Raw genomic sequence first — 17566 nt, 5'->3', positions numbered from 1 at the left:
TAAAAATGGGTCCAAAGTGCTTTGTATTTAGATGTCAGTGAGGCTTGGCTTAGCACCAGGTGTTTCTAAATGAGTTTCTCACCAACATACATATCCAGCGGGACACCTGCATGTGGTGCTGGGTGTAGGACAATTGTTTCGTCGTGCAGGACTGTCCCAGAACGCACGGCAGGACCTCTAGCATCCCCACCTCTGCCCGTTAAATGCTGATAGGTCCCTGTAATCCTTGTCACAAAAAAAATCCTCACACATCTCCAGTACTGCACACTGGGAGAATTGCAAAGCCATAGGAAGGGTGTAGTACTATAAACTTCGGGTCTGTGAGAAAAAAATGAAATAACCTAAAAGGCTCTGTATTGTGTCTGGCATATAGGGGCTTAGTAAACATGAATTTACTTCATCTCTCCTCCCCTTCTTCTGGCCAAAAGTTCTCAGTCTGACCAAGAGGGAACAGCTTACTATCAAACCTGGCAACGGAAGGAAGGTAGGCTGAATATTTCAGGGAGTGAGCGAGTACATTGGGCAACAAGAAACACATCACCTCAACTTCCAGAAGAGCTGGCAGAATAGCATGACAGTTATACAAACAGATTATGGATGAAACTATTATTTGAAACACTGGAGAGCAATCTGACTCGAGACCTACACTTACTTTTGGTGTAACTCTGGTCCCTCCTGGCTGGGGAGTAAACTTGTAGGGCTAAGAGAACCCAGACTCAGGCTAGGGAATTTTTTCTGGAGAAGGATGAGCCATACTAGGGCAGAACCCAGCCTATCCTCTCGGAATGCTGGGCAATGCCAGACCCGGTTTCATCAACAAGAGACTGGAATGAAGGATGCCAAGGTGATCTTGTGTCCAGACTCTCAAACCAGATCCTTTGTGTAGGCTGGTCCTTCTGCCCACAATGCCTCCTCTCCTTCACTGCCCACCCTTTCTCCACCTGGCCATCTCTTCCTCATTTTTTTAAGTTCCAGATATATTACATCCTCTAGAAAAGCTTCCTTGGACATTGCAGCAGGACCGACTGTCACTCTGTCCTCCTGTGTTCACAGGCTGTATACTTCCCTGTACCACAGTATTTCCAATGTTGTGTGTTTGTGAGCTGGACTGACTCCGAAGGGGTCCACAAGAGCTGTGTCCGGTTCACCTTTAGATCCCTGACAACTAGCTCAGTACCTGGCACACAGTAGGTGTCCAACAGAAGTTTACTCTCTCCACCACCTACCTCTCCCCTGGCTTTGGATTCCACAATAAACACACCACGCTGTCAATGTCACAAAGGTTCACAGCACCATTATCTAGGCTATAGATGGAGGATCTCATGTTTAAGAAGAGGACAGACTCTGGTCCAAAGGACAGTTTATTTAAAACAAGGTGACAAGGTGCACGCAGGAGGAAGGAGGGAGAACAATTCTAACATAAAAGCACATAGGAAGCATCTCAAAATTTTTTTAAAAAGGCAACGCAGGGAGCTATGTCTCATACATATACAAACTGCTGACCTCAATTGATTATTTACATCCAAACTTTATAAAATAGCATTTCATGTCAGCACTTAAGCCAGTGTTATTAGTTTTTGTTACAAAAGTTAAAGCTACAAACTTCACATTTTTAAGTTGTACATTTGCAACAGCATTTAAGCTCTTTTTTCCAAGTTGGTCCGAGTGCAAGCTGGTGGAAGAGGTTTTTTTTTTTTTTTTTTTTTTCCCCACACACAAAAAGAACATGGATTCCAAATACAGTGACTATAATCCTGATGAAAACACAGACATGGTGCTTTAAGAAAGGATGGGGTGAGAGGATGTGGACTGGGCAGGAACAATTTTCCAGTAAATAAGGAGCTGCAATCTTTAGAGGCAACTTGGTATGCTAGAAAGGGCACTGGAATAAGAATCAGAAGACCTGGATTTGAATTCTGGCTCTGCCGTATTCTAGTTATGTGACCTTGAGCAACAGATTTGACCTCTCTGAGCCTCAGTTTCCTTATCTGTAAAATGAGGACAACAAGACCTATATGTACCAGAGCTATTCAGTTTTAATAGATACAGGGCTATTCAGAATATCTATTTTTTCTTAACTGAGCTTTGGTAGTTTGTATCTTTCAAGGAATCTGTCCATCTTAAGTTGCTGAATTTGTTAGCATGAAGTTGTTCATAAAGTTCTTATTAGCCTTTTAGTATCTGTTGGATCTATAATGATGTCACCTGTCTCATTCCTAATATTGGTAACTGCTATTGAGTTTTAATGGTATAATAAATTTCTTGCATCAGGTGCTAAAATAAATGTTTCCTGGATCAGAATCTACAGTCTCAAGGAGACAAGGCTATTGTTCTTAAGTTGCTTCAGAGACAGTTCTGTCTGTCTATCTATTTATCCTTCCAACCATCAAGTCAAACATTCATCTACCAATCGATCCATCCATCCAATTGGTGGTTGGGAAAAGGGGCAAGGAAAAAGAAAAATAGAAATTTGCTTCAAAATTACAGATGAGGAAGCAATGAAGATATTCCTAGAGACTCTGAGATGTTTAAAAGATACAGTTAGGTCTGGGTCATTGTTTCTTAGGAGAGGAATAGTGAGAGACCCAGAGTCCCCTGGAAGCTTGAGTCACAAATGCTCAAGCAATGACTGATGCTCAGGGCTCAATGGCAGCTAACTGACCTATCTGGAACTTAAGGGAAAAAATGACTAAGATTTGCTTCTCTGCCTTCCTGTCACAAGAAAACAAACATGCCTGGTCAGGAAATTTACCTTATCCAAAATAAATGGACTTCTGGCCGAAGGGCCCTGTCTAGCTAGACTGGAGAGCAATGCCCTTTGTTGGACCAGCATGTTGGATGCACACATGCTTGAAACAAAATAAACTCCAGATCAAGATTCATGACCCAAGAATATTTATGGGGAAAAAGTGAACCTTCTTTTACTTGGATCTAGCTTAAGGAGGGAGAAAATGAGCATTCCCTTCCTGCTTGGCCAAGGGCAAAGTTGTTTAAAAAAAAAAATAGCAAGAGAGACTGAGGCAAGAATCAGAACAGCAGATGGCGTGGGGAAATGCACGTTCCATACTTCCGTTTCTAAAACTCACTTGGCTGACTTGACTACTAATTCAGTGGTTTCCCAATCTAAAAATGCTAGTTAGAGTTAGTCTGTGCAAGAAAAGTAGTCACTTCATTTTAAGAAGATTTGTGACTTTCCTTTTCCTTGTGGATACTGGTCTCACATGGCAATGCTATCAGTGCTGATTCTACAACTTACTAGCTGTACCACTTTGGGAAGGAATTTTTTTTCTCTCTAAACCTGTTTCTTCATCTATAAAATGGAGACAACATACTTAATTCACAGAGTTATTGTGAAGTTTGGAGCTGATATACATCAAGAGCCTACCTACCTAGCTCAGTGCCTGGCATATATGAAGTGGTCAATGATTGTTAGCTGCCATTCATTACTGTAGCAAGATCCTCTAACTGTCCTCTGTTCTCTGTATCTGCCACATAGCTGCTTAGCTGGCCAAGCCCTGCAGACCAACAACAACAGCTTCTTGCATTTTTAAAAACTTGCTGTAATTGCAAAGAACAGAATCCGGCCGCAGAAGAGGAATGTTCCCTGCCTCTCCATTGATTCCCAGGTTTGGGTAGCAAAAGCAATTATGGAATCAAATTACAGTATCCTTAGGTGCAACCCGGTCAGGGCTTCCCTATCTGAGGGGAAGAGGGACTAGAAAATAAAAAGACAGCTGCCTTTCCCAACTGTCTGCTGTTTGCTGTGTGACTAAGTGACACCTGCCCTTGAGCCAAGGCTGCAGAGGGATGGCTCTGTGCTGTCTGTTGGAAAGCCCTCTGATCTCCTTTAGGCCTGACTGCTGCCTGCATAATGCTTGTCTGCAACCAGGCAGATGCTGCAGAGCCCATGGAATGGCTGAAACTGAACGATCTGGCTCCCCTTGGGGATCTCGTCATAGCCAGTTGCCTACTTTAGAGACAAAGCAAGAACTCTGTTTCCATTAGCAGGGTCCCCAGGATAACTTCACCCAAACTGACACAAGTTTCTTCCCTCAGAGAAGGGGCAGCAGTGAAGCAGGAGTGAGGAGCCCCAAAGTCTAGTCCCAGCTCTTGCTTTAATTTGCTTTGTGATTTTGGACTATGTCACTTCCCCTCTCTAAGCCTCCATCAGACCAGATGATGTCTATGGTCTGGTATTCTACATGTCTGGGTTGAGTCTCTTGGAGAACAAATCTTAGTCTGATATTCATTTACCCCTTCTAGACCCTGTAGCAGTAAAAGAAAAGAGAAAACAGTCACATGTTTGAATGTGGATCACAAAAGCAATGCCCTCTACCTTTGTCTGTAAGCAATGTGGAGCAAAATGCCACGTGTGGGATCTTCACATGAACAATGAGAAAACCCTTTCCGTTTTGCAGACTGAACACAGCCCCACTTTGCTGGGAGTTCCTGGTAGGCCTGTCCCCTCGCTGAATCACATCTCCTCTTAAGGCACTGGGCAGTGTCTGTGCTGTGACTCTAGGCAGTTGGGAGAGTGGAGGTGGATGAAAGGCGTTGAAACCACAAAGGCCAATGCTGCAAGGAGGGTGGCAGGCTTCTCCTGGGACTCAGAAAGTAAACACAGACTCTCAAGGCTTTCCCTTGGACATCACCAATAGTTCCAGAAGCCAGGGATGACCCACACAAGGCTGAAACCATCGTAAAGGAACTGGCCCCAACCTAATTTGTCAATGGAGCCCTAAAAAAGAGTGAGGATTGCTCTGGGGGTTAAGTGGCCCCGGCAGCCTCCTCCTGGTGTCCTCTGCCCTCATGTCTCACAGTACCGTAATCTTACAGAAAAGAGGCAACTGTTTAAAACTGTACCTGTACAGAGATGCCACCACGCCAAGTGGGGAATCTAGTTATAATTTATATATATATGCATATTTATATATTTTTAAAAAGTCTTCCGGAAAGAACCACTGAAAGCTATTAGGAGAAGAAAAAACAAAAGACAATGTGAAACTTTCCCAGCTATCACTCAACCAGGAGTCTCTGTTTCTGGGGTTTAAAACTCTGAGTTTAAAAGCGCCAACATAAATCCTTTGAAACAATCTACCTGACCAATTTAAATTCACACATCAGGGTGGTGCACTGACCATCAAGGAGGCCCTGCCCACTGGCGCACATTCCTGAGTTCACAAAGGTGCTCTGGAGAGACGATGGAGCAGAAGTGGTGGCTGGCTGCAGGGGCGAGTGGTCCAGCGTTCACTGTGGGCCTGGGGTGGAGGCGGGGCCCTCCCGGGCCGGCCTCGCTCAGAAGTTTTGCTGCCGCCGCTTCTTAGCCTCAATGGCATCCAGGATGGGCTGCCGCTTGGACTGGTACTTCTGCCGGATCTCTTCGATCTCCTGTTCCATCATGGGGTCCAGGGCCAAGAGTCTCTTCTTAAGGTCCTCCACAGTCCAACTCTTAAGCTAGAAGAGAAGTGGAACGTATAGTCATGACAAAACCCAGGGCAGGGACAGGACGGCTGAGAAGCCCAGCCTTTCCAGGCACCCTGCAGGAAGAGGAACATACAACTAAGCTTTCTTGAGATGACTTATCCCTGGAAGAGCTCTGAGTGCTAATCTCTTTAATTTACTGTTCTTTGACCAGGAACTTAATCAATAATACTTTCATCCCCCTAGCTTGTAAATTAATTACATGTAGATTCATTATTAGAGCACTAAAATAACAGTAACTTGGTGGATGTGATATAAAACTTGCCTCCTAGTTCTGGGCCTGCCTCACTTACGCCTTCAGTGTTGAGGTGGGAAGCCCCATGAAAAAGACCAGCAGGACCCCCAGGCAGGGCCACTACTTTCCTGCCAGCACCATCCCGTTCCCTGGCCCTGCCCCATTATCTCACTTTTAGCCTCTGAAACAGCTTACTTCTAGGAAAGTGGAACTTACCCCTAAGATTCTATTGGATCCCTGACCTAACTCCTGATTGGTCCATTTGTAGCACTTCATTTGCATGGAGCTCACTCCTGGTTGGTCCATTTCTACAAAGCTCGTTCCTAATTAGTCAACTTTGTTACACCTTATTTGCATACGATGTTGCGAAGTATAAACCGGCAGCCTATAAAAGCCTGTGTAAACCTACAGACGGGGTCCAGAGCTTGGAGTGTTAACTCCTCTGGGCCTGCCAGCATAATAAACCTGAGTTCTCCAACCCTCCGAGTGCTGCTTGGTCTCTCACCCAGATCCAGGTTGCTGTCACAACTGAGCTGTAACACTGAGCTGTAACACACTTTGCTGCAATGTTTCCTCAGCACTGCCATACTAGCATTTATCAGTGACACCACTCTAAGCATTTTATATGGATCATCCACATAACTGTCTTGGGAATACAGACACAATCTTTTATGAGAAGGGGTTAGTTGGAGCAGCCCTGAAACCTGAGATGAAGTTTCCACCATGCAGAGAGAAAAAAGAGGACATGATATATAAATTAAAAATAAAGGCTGGCACTTCCATAATGCTCTGTAAGCACCAGACACTAAGGGCTTTATGCACATTATATACTGATTAACATCATCCTCATGACAGTCCTGCGATTTGAATACATTATTATCCTATGTTACAGATTAACAAGCCAAGAAAGAGGGTGGCTAAGTAACTTGCCCAGTGTCTCACAGCTAAGTGGCAGAGTCGGGATTCAAACCCATAGCCCGTGCTCTGAACCAGTACTGGAGGAATGCAGGTTTGCAAAAGCACAGGTTTTACAACCGACTCAACCTGTGTTTGAAATGTGGTTCTGCCTGTGCAGATGCTACAAGGTTCAGGCAAGTTAGGATCTCCACAGGTCTTCCTTATCTACAGAAGTGGGACCACAGTGTCTCATCATGTTTATCACATGGCTTTGATAGACCGTGGCTGTCAGGCTGTTGGCACAGCGCCTGGTGCCTTGTGTGCTTAAGGATGGCAGTGCAGGTAACAGCCTCTATCTCTGTGGCAGCCCTGGGGCGCACCATCTTGCCCCCGTGTCTGCAGCTGTCAGGCAGGTGGCCTCGTGACCGGTGCCGTCTGTGCGGAGTGTTCACTGCCTCCAAGCGAGGCCAGTCCGGGCTGGCAGAGGCGGAATGAATGCTACCATTATCCACCAAAGGTGGTGATAAATTCTGTAAGCTTGCAGCCAGTTTAATAGGTACCGTGTTTCAAGAACTCACAAGGCTCCCGAAGTATCACGGGAGATTTATAGAATCACCAGCTCCCTCAGCCCCTTCCTAAGGCCTCCCCAGGGAAGAGGCACTGAAAGGTGGGTGAAGGAGCCTCTTTCTGTCCCCCCTCCCTTTAGAGGGCAGGGTGTGAAGGCGTGTGAAGTGCCACAGTGGTCTCCCCAGAAACGGCTTAGTGACCTGTCGCCACAGGAATTTTCCTTGGCCTGCTTCGGGGAGGTGTTCTGAGATGTGAGAAAAGCCCCACAGTTCAAGACGAAAGGGTCTTTGTAACGTGAGAGTGGAAAGACTCGAGGGTGTGGGGAAACGATGGAAAGTCGGGCTGAGAAAATCCACCCTGCCTTCCAGCCTGTGTGGTTTTATGCCATCTTGGGGGCTGGTGTTCTTGGCCTAGGGACACTCCGATGAGTGGTGCTTGCCTAGTCTTCTGCCTTTTCAATCCCTTCTCCAAAGGGAAGACGTCCCAAATCTAACACTGAATGTTACTGGTAGTTAAGGACTTAATCTTCAGGATTACATATCCTAACTCAGCACTGGCTGTGTAACCTCTGAGCCTCACTTTCCTCCTCTGGAAAATAGACAAGTTCCTCCACCCTCAGGCTGTGATGAGAATTAGATGAGTTCAGGACAGGGGTGACATTCTTTGCACCGAAACTCATGCCATTATGTCTTTGGTGGACAGCAAGCATTCCATAAATGGTGGTTATCACTGTTGTTATTAGTCACTGTTACTGTTGTTACTGTTACTAATATTATCATCATTATTAATAATATTGGAAAATCTCTGTCTCCCATGAACAAGCTCTTCCTGTAAACTCTGATCCAAACCAGAGGCAAACAAGTGAAAAAGAAAATATTCTACTCTATTTTGGGTTAATAATGCCTAAGGGTGGGCACTTTCCCACAGTGCTGGTTAACTTCTTTAGAGTTTAACAAAATATTTTTCATCCATCCATTTATCAAATATCCACTGAACACCGCCTACAGGCCAGGCACTGTCCAAGGCATAGAGGATCCTCTGATGAAAACAAAAACAAAAATGAAAATCACTGTCCTCATGAAGCTTTCCTTTTAGTGAAGCAAAACAGATAAGTCCCAATTAACACAGTAAATTAGTAAATGACTCTTGCATTTGAAGGTGATACGAAAAAGAAAAAAAAAATGCAGTGAAGGAAGGGGATTTGGGAACTGGGAGGGAAGGCTTGGTTCTGATCCATCCATTAGGAGAAAGACTCAACTGTCAAACGAAGAATGAAAGTGTGTGGACCTGCACTGGCTTTCCAGTGAGTTCTGCCACTTTAAGCAAGCCCCTCCCTCCCCCTCCCCAGGCCTCAGCTTCCTCACTTGTTAGGAGAGGGCTGCCTGGACGATCTCAAAGGTCTTTTGAAAGTCAGTGTTTCTCTAAGTGTGATCCATGGATCACCTGCATCAGAATCATTTGTTGAAAATACAGACTCTGGAGCCCTAACCCATAGCTACCTGATCAGGCTTCCTGGGAGGAGGCACAGATCTTCGAAGGTTAAGGAAGCTATTCCGGGGTTTCTTCTGAGCCCTCAAGTTGGATCAGCATGATCCTACATCTTCCTTCTTGTTTTCCTGGCTATGTAACCTGAACCCGGGACAAATGACTTGACCTTACTTCTCAAAGTAGTTGCTGCCTGTCTCTGGTCAGAGCTTCTCCGAGGTTTCCAATTTCTATGCAGCTCTTTCGCCCTTGATTCTAATCTGGGGGCAAGAACAAGCTCCGTGGCTTTATCTCAACCACCTTCAGACTAATTTATTTGCCCGAGGGCCCTTGGGGCTTAAGTTTCACCTGACCTCTTAGAACACAGCCAGCCAGTCACACCATCCAGATATGGATTTTTCTGAAAACAAGCTCAGGGAATGGTTTTATGCTGCCCAGTGTAGCATTTCACCTTCCTGGTCCTCGGTGGCATAAATCAATTTCAAATGTATATCCTGCAGTAAATGAGGTGTGGTTTGACAGTTGGCTATAGCCAGTGTCCTGATGGAGCAAATTCTCACACCGGCCACGTAGGGGGCTAGAGCTGTTTTCACTGGCTAAAGGAAATAGCCCCTTTTAGTATCTCATCTGTCCCCCAGGATTCAAACATCCTTTCCACGCTGCGATTCCCACATTTATATCTCCAGATCCAAATTCTCTTCTGAACTCCAGACTCACACATCTGAGTCAGATCCCACTGGATAGTTTAGTCCCTGAGTATCTTGCGGAAATCCACAACTTAACACATCCAAACCAGAACTCTTGAGTTCCACCCCTCCCTTATCTCCAAACCTCTTCTCCTTACTTCCCAGCCTTCTCCATCTCAGGAATGGTACCTCTACCCTCACAGGTGCTCAAAATCAGCCCTGATTCTCCCTCTTTCTCTCACCACCCCCTTGCCCACATCCAATCCTTCAATCTAATCTCTGAACTACTGGTATAACTCAAACCCAACCACTTTTTTCATCTCTGCCTCCAACCCCTCAATTCAGGCTACCATCATCTCACAGCAACAAACATAATCAAAAATACAGAAATGAGTCACCTGTTTGTCACTTACTGCACTTGGAAAAAAATCCAACAGCTCATCAAGGGTTACAAAGGCCCTACATCTCTGGTCCATCATCCCTTCCAACTTCATTACCTACCCTCTAACCACGCTTTATTTTAGATCCTCAAGTGGGCCACACTTTTTCCAGCCTCAAGGGCTATGCAGTTAATGATCCTTCTGTCTGGACGCCTCATCCCCAGTTCTTCCTTATCCTCCAGGCCTTAGCTCAGATGTGAACACTTCAGAGAACTTGAGCAAGCCCTCTCTGAGCATCTTATCTAGAAAGGCTGCTGGAGAAGCAGCTGAGTTTAGGGCATGAGTACTGGCTTCGAGTCAGATGGCCCGGGGTTCCATGGAAGCCCTGCCTTTGGCAGCTGGGTGGCCCTGGGCAAGTCTCTGATATGTGCCTCACTTTCCTGCTTTTTCAGTAGAGGACAACAGTATTTCTCCTACAAGGGAAGCTATGAGGTTTAGAGGTGTTGTTGACACATATGTTGCAGGTAAGTGGGAGCCACCACCTTAAATCCTTTTTTTGGAAAATAGAAGAAATATGTGAGTTAAATAAATAGTAGCTGCTGTTGCTATAAGAACGGAACTTGATGAGCTCAAAGCGTGGTGTAGGACACATACCACACACACAGAGGCGTCTCTAGTGAACACTGTGTGTGAAACCCTGAATCAGATGGACCTGGCTTGTTTCTTCTCAGCCCGACGACAGCAAAGTCCTCAGATTCCTAACATTAGGATGGATACAGAGGTCTGATGGGAACTGACTTCTTCTCAAATAGCCTTAGCAACCCGGAAGTTCTGGATCACACCGTGTCAATGGCAGTTGCACAACTGGCCTGGAGAACAACCGAGAAGATCCAGCTGGTGTTCCATCACAAGTGATAAATCAGAGGAATCACATGACAACGAGCCTATCTTGAATCAGCAGAGTCAGACTAAAGTAAGCACATCAGGACGTACAGCAGAGCTTTGCAACAGGGCTCTCGGTGACAAACAATCCAAGGTACAGGGTTTAGACCTATTTCAAAGTCCCGCTCCTCTGCTGCTGGAAACTCTTTACAATCTGTTGTGCAAACAGTGTCATGATTGACCCTCAAAAACCTTCACAGAGAGCCTTGCCAAAGCTTTTGAGGACAAGCTTCGATTCTGCACACACTGGACTTGAGCACGCACAATTCTGCCTCCAGTGTCACAAACAGGATTTCTCAAACACCTCATCCCTTCTGGGTAGGTAAGTCAGGCCGATGCCCCGTGTCAGGGGATGGTTTACTGTGGCCAAGAATGAGGAAGGAACAGACCTTCAGAATTTAGCAATATGACAAGGAAGCTTGACAGAAGCTGAAAAGTCAGATGCAGCCACCAGCATGGCATCCCATACCTTTAAAACCTACCACGAGAAGGTTAGCAAAAGTGCCACAGAGAAAAAACACATGAAGGTCAGTCAGAAGGCGTCGAGGACACTGATTTAGTGCCACCAAAAATAAGTACCCTCTCTTGATGTGACCTTGTCTCTATCCAGGGGTGGGTTCTAGGCTGGGGAGAGGTGACTCCAGTAAGATTAAGAATCTGAGGTGATGCAGTCATCTTTCAGCAGATAAGTGAGAAGACAGCCAAGCAGAGAAGCAAGGAAGTCATATCACAGCCTGTGTGGATGAACTAAGCACTAGACCACTCAATTTCAAAAGAGCTTGTTCTTTAAGTGTGAAAATTTTAATGAGAGAATTCTCTGATTCAAATTATGGTCATGCCAAGCCATGCTTTCTTTAATCCCTTATAAAATCTTCCTAATGCTTCTCCAACAAGGAAGAAAAGTTGCAGAACTGTTAACAGTGAATTATTACTTCAGTCCTATTATGAGCTGATGATTACTTCGAATCAATACATGGAAATGTTACTAGAATTCCAACCAAAGAAAACATGACCACAGGCATATAAAATATTTAACAAGATGACCGGAATGAAATGCAGTCTTTCAGCCTGAGTAAAACAAAGAAATCTGGCTCCAAGCAGACATGGGAATATAAAGACAAGAGCTCTGATGTGGGTGAGAAGACTGGCCTCCAACAACCCGAAGACTACATCCAGACAGACTCCCACCTACCCAGGGCTCAGTATGAACTGTGTGTGTGCTTGTGTGTGTACAAAAGACGTAATCTGATAAATGACATAAACAGACCAAAAGCAAAAGTTTTTTTCTTTAAACGATGGGGTTTTACTAAAATATGAAGTATAAAACTTGCTTTCTCTTAGTTATTTGTGATTTATTGAGAGTCATCCTGAAAATTCCATGACAAAATTAATTTTTGAGGTAGTACTTTTACATGCTTAGAATTTACGCTAGCTCTGTTCTGGTGTGAACATTCACAACTGACTCTGAAAATCACAATACACCTCCTTTTTGTTTTTATGGTTATTTTGGTTTGGTTTTGTTCCATGAGTTTTACAATAGCCACTGGCCAAAGGTAGTAAAGTTTTGACCAAACCCAGCTTTTTCCCTACCATCATGACTCTGGCTTTCCATAGCAAGAACCCATAAAGAAATTTCATACCCCAAATACCAAAGAATAATGGATCTCAAAAAGCAATGCACTGCTAATATGCAGCATTCTGATTATAAAGATGCAATGAATATCTGCTCTGTGTCAGACACTGGGGATTGGCCCGACTGGGCAGGAGGATGGGTGATAGAGGGTCTGGGTAAGTAAGGGTATGTATGGGACAGAAAGTGTATGACAGGGTCCCTTCACACTAGAAGTAGAGATAAACAAGGTAAATCTGTCATGAAAGCAAGCTACAAACTGAGGCATTATGAGTAAGTGCCCAGTGATTGCCAATGCTAATTAGAGCTACTTTTAATTGAATGCTATATGCTAGGCACTGTGTTCAGCACTTCATATGCATCAGCTCTTGTAATCCTCAGAAAAGTCCATGACATAAGTAGCAGTACCCATTTACAGAGGTGGAAACTGAGGCTCAGAGAGAAACAGGAATTTGCCCACGACCCCAGAGCCAGGAGGTGTAAGTGGTTGGGTTAGGATATGAGCCCTCGCGTGTCTGAGTGCAAAGCCCAGCCAGCCCAATGTCAAGGCAACATGTACTACAGTTGAGAGCAGGAAGAATCAAGAGTCTCTGAGAGAGAGACCATGCCTCTTTATACATATATAGTGCAAAGAAGGGGCACTCACTCAAATTCAGGGAAAAGTATGAACTGTAGAATTTAGAAAAATGAAATGCAAGTCTTGTCATTTCAAGTAACTATCACACTTTAAGATACAGGGAACTGATAAAATCAGATTATATAAATGAAAGGATTTATGAATTCATCTGTCAATATTACTAATAGCAACTCAAAATTCCTTCGGGTGCCCCATGTTTTCACAGTTCCATGCTTCTGCAGAATAGAATTCTCTCTGTCTTCAGTGTAGGGAATGCCCATTCAAGCTTGCCACCCAGTTCAAGCTCCACCCCCTCTCCTCCCCAACTACCTTTTCCTTTTACTAGAGTGGGAGCTATTTCAGAGTAGAACTACATCTAATATAGTTTCAGAGTCAGGACAGCAGAAGAGAGTTCTCCATAAATGTTTAATAATGAAATGTACCCATAAATCTTGAAGCCTTCACTTGAAAATGACTTTTTACTGTGTTCCCTCAATGACTGGTAAGACACTGGGCTTTTCGGAAGCTTTGAAAATATGTAGTCTTCAATAATTAAGCCTCAGAGTATAAGTGTGTTAAATAACATTATGTCAGTTACTCCAAACTGATCCCTGCATGCCCATGTCAAAATGAACAGCTCGTCCAGTGTCATGATTACAATACAGTTTCTAGGAAAAATGGGGGGAGAGGGGATAGCTCAAGTGGTAGAGTGCATGCTTAGCATGCAGGAGGTCCTGGGTTCAATCCCCACTACTTCCTCTAAGAATAAATAAGTAAACCTAATTACCTCCCCACCCCCCCACCAAAAAAAAAGTTACAAGGAAAAATGGACATAAAAATTCACATTAGTCTTGACTACTAATGATTGCTCTTTAAGAAAAATTCTATTTTAAGAGTTGCTCTAATTTAATTTCACACTTAAGGAAGCCAAACTACAGAGGAAAACTTTCAGGAAGTTAGCAAACATCTAATCTCCTAGAATAATCTTTTTTTTTTAATCTAAGATTTTCAATCTTTGTTTTTTAAAATTTTATTTATTTAATTAAATTTTTTTTATTTGTTTAGAGGGGAGGTAATCAGGTTATTTTTTTAATGGAGGTACTGGGAATTGAATCCCAAGACCTCGTGCATGCTAAGCACATGCTCTTCCACTGGGCTGTACTCGCCCCAACTCCTACAATAATTAAACGTCCCAAAGTAATAGTAAATGTCCACAGAAGGTAGAGTGTGGGAATAGAGCGGCACAGGATGCTTCTGATACTTGGAGCATGAAAGAGAGACACTAACAGTATCATCATTCTTGTGGGATATTAATCTTTCAGATGATAGGAAAACCTAAAACACCAACTGCACCAAGCTGCTATTTTAATGTAGCTGGATCAGTAGAAAAGCTAGCTCATCACGTAAGAACCCCTGTCAGCCGTGCCTCTGTATGCTTTCTTGGGCTGGAAATTTCCAAGGCAACAAAAAGTCCGGGTTTTGTCTCTCTCATCTTGCCAAATCAAAGCAGCCCAAAGAATCCCAAGAAAAATCTGAGAGCTGAAATACAAATTAATCTCACTTGATTTAATGAAGGTACTCTTAAAAGGTATCTTCAGACATAAAGGGGATCCAATTTAAATACACTGAAGGAACAAAATGTTCACAGAAAACTGGTCAAGAAGGAAAGTAAAAGCTCTCTGAGTAATAAGCTCCTTTGCAGGCCTGAGTTTTTGTTTTTTGTTTGTTTGTTTTAACAATCTGGGCTTTCCTAAAGAGGGAAAGCATGTAAGTGAACAGCACTCAATTTCTGGAAAGTATGTAAAACCTCTGTAAGCCTTACTGCTGGACACTCCTATGTAATGAAGGGTCCGAGATTTACAACCTAAATACCCCAAAAGAAATATTCTCTCAATATCCTTTGAGAAGAAAACAATTCTGCAACAAAAGTAGGTAAGTTCTATCTGCAAGGCATGTCAGAATCTTTCTACAATGGCCACCAAGTCTTGGGACCTCAATTCCCTGCAGTGTCACAAACAAAAAATTTGGTCTAGATAGAGAGGGGCATCCAGCACCGGGGCAGGCAGTGTGGATGTGAGGACAGTCAGCAGAGTGTGGCCCAGCCATAGCCCAGAACCTGGTTTCCATGTGGCCCTGCAGCTTCGGCCTGGCCATAATCTTCCAGCAGCCCAGTCGATGTGGACAGCAGAGCCCCTGCATGGCTCATCAGCTCTGAAGGCCTCCTACCCCTGCTAGTACCAGACCCCTAGTGCACGTCCAAGGCCCTGGCTGCTGACCGCATGCTCCTTGCCTGCATTCCAGAAGGCTGTCTATACTTGACCAGAGCCTTTAGGTCAGCTCGGGTCTCATCAAACAGGCAAACTCCTCTGCTATGCCCTGGGCTGAACCTTACCTTCTCTACTGACGTCTGAAGCCCTGGTAGTTTGTCCTTCCTCGGTCCACTCCCCCAGCCCTAGGGAACCATACCTTACAGTTCCTCTTTTATCAAAGGTAAGAATTCCATGCATGAAACCTCCTCTGTTTAACCTACTCTGTGGTTTCTGTCTCCTGACTGGACGAGCACATGTTTGCTCACCAATGGAAAAACGTCCAAACTGCCAAACCCCAAAGAAAAATTTCAATGTGAAAAATGTTCAGTTTCAAATCCAGAATAGTCTAGTGTGTTTATTTACAGCCCAAATGCAGAATTAAAATACTCTCATTTGCTCCCACTGAAAACTATCTTAATAGTGAATAGATAAACAAATTGTGGTTTATCCATATAATTGAAACTACTTAGCAATCAAAACGAACAACTCTAGACACATGCTACAACATGGATGAATCTCAAAACAGCATGCCGGATAAAAGAACCCAAACACAGATGACTATATACGGTATGAGTCCATCTACATGGCATCGTAGAAAAGACAAAACCATCAGGACAAAAACCACGGTGTGAGGGAACCCTTAGGGTGATGGATATGTTTTATATCTTGATTATGTGGTGTTTAAACACCATATACATTTGTTAAAACTCATCAAATTGTACACTTAATAAGCAAATTTTGTGGTATGTAAATTAAAACTCAATAAACCTGACTTTACAAAGCAAAAAACTACATATAAAAAATCGTGGAAGGTAGTTAAAGTAATACTTCAAGGGAATTTTATAAACTTGCATGCAGATATTAGAAAAGAGAGATGATTTAAAATTGAGTTTAATATCCAATTAGAGAAGAAAAAAACCAGAATAAACCCATAGGAAGTAGATAAAAGTAAGAATATAAATTTATGAATATAAAAGCTAATGCTTAATGGCAAGGATCAACAAAACGAAATGCTGATTCTTTCAAATGACTAAAACAAATAAAACAAAACAAACAAAAAACCCCAGAAAGTCTCTGATGAGTCTGAACAAGAAAAAGAAAACAAACAAATATTAGGGCCAAAAAGTAAGCTGGAACTACAGATCCTACAAATTTTAAAATCCAAAACTTGATGCCAAAAAATTACAAAACATACATGAAATCAAGATTTTAAGGGGGAAAGCCCCTAGATTTACCTGGAATAAAATGAAAAAGGCCATCCAGTAAGAAATCTGGACCACAAGGATGAAGGATGAACTGGACTGTTAAAATTTCTACTTAAATAGTGGAGCCACAGAGGATGGAACACTCTTTGAAAACAGAGACAACCGTGATATTACTGAGCAAAGGTGCTTCCTCCATTAGCAGAGGGGGAAAAAGTTAACTCCTAATTTCCAGTTCCAGCAACAAGGCGGACTGCTGACACGACTCCCGAAACTTCCTCCTATGAAAGAAGGGATATCTCCAGGGGCCAGAAATATTGTCTGCACGCTCACTCCACTTTCTTATAATACTAACAGTGTTATTCCTGGTAAATCAAGAAAACGTGAAGAAAGGTAAGATACAAGGACAAGCAGAAGCCCTCCTGGGTTGCTTCGGTGAGAGGGCAGGATTTAAGGACCTTGTTGTATGACGATTATAGTAATAATAACAATAATAATAATATAAGCCAGCATTTATGAAATATTTGTTAACTATTATTAGCCGGTCACTACATGAAGAACTTTTTGTGTATTATCTCATTTGACCCTCATTAAATCTTACAGCTATAATTACTAACCTGATTCTACAGATGGAGAATTTGAGGTTCGCAGAACTACATACTTTGTCTGAGTTTCCACAGTCAACAAGGGGCAGAGACCAAAACTAACTAGTCCTCTCCCTCTGTAAGATGGAAAGTCCAGATAATTCCAACTAACCTTCTGTACAGTTTCTGTGAATAATAATCAAAATAAACGCAAGGGGAGAAGTTCCCTGGGGACAAATTTTGGCTGAAATAAAAAAACACAGTATCTTTAGGCAGAGCTTTGCAAGCAATGGTATGTACTACTTCCCAACTGTGGAATCCCCCGTCTCAGAAATGACTAGAAGTGGTCCAAAAAAATGCTGGATGATGCCTCTTGGAGACGTACCAGGAGCTAGAACACACGTCCTTTGAGGCCCCTTTGCATTCTGAGCCTGGCATCCTCTGACTGATACAGTACCAGACAGCTAATTGAGAGAGATGGTAACTTCTAGGACTTTAAGACACATGTCATTTGTCCCCTGTGCTTTCAGTGAAGCCACATGAAGTAACCTC

The 17566-nt window shown here is 43.4% G+C and overlaps 1 protein-coding gene across 1 annotated transcript in view; it reads right to left on the bottom strand.

The window, feature by feature from the left end:
• Window positions 1-1343: 1343 nt before the first annotated feature.
• STK4 (serine/threonine kinase 4) overlaps window positions 1344-17566 on the bottom strand; it is a 76230-nt gene continuing 60007 nt past the window's right edge. Inside the window, exon 11 of the mRNA XM_006202502.4 lies at window positions 1344-5454. Coding sequence (XP_006202564.1) covers window positions 5296-5454 — 159 coding nt within the window. The 3' untranslated portion in view covers window positions 1344-5295. The remainder of the gene's footprint in view (window positions 5455-17566) is intronic.

Source organism: Vicugna pacos, chromosome 19, assembly GCF_048564905.1.
Source record: "Vicugna pacos chromosome 19, VicPac4, whole genome shotgun sequence".
Classification (NCBI taxonomy): domain Eukaryota; kingdom Metazoa; phylum Chordata; class Mammalia; order Artiodactyla; family Camelidae; genus Vicugna; species Vicugna pacos.
The sequence above is the reverse complement of the archived record's forward strand: the minus strand, read 5'-3'. Positions and strand labels throughout refer to the sequence as shown.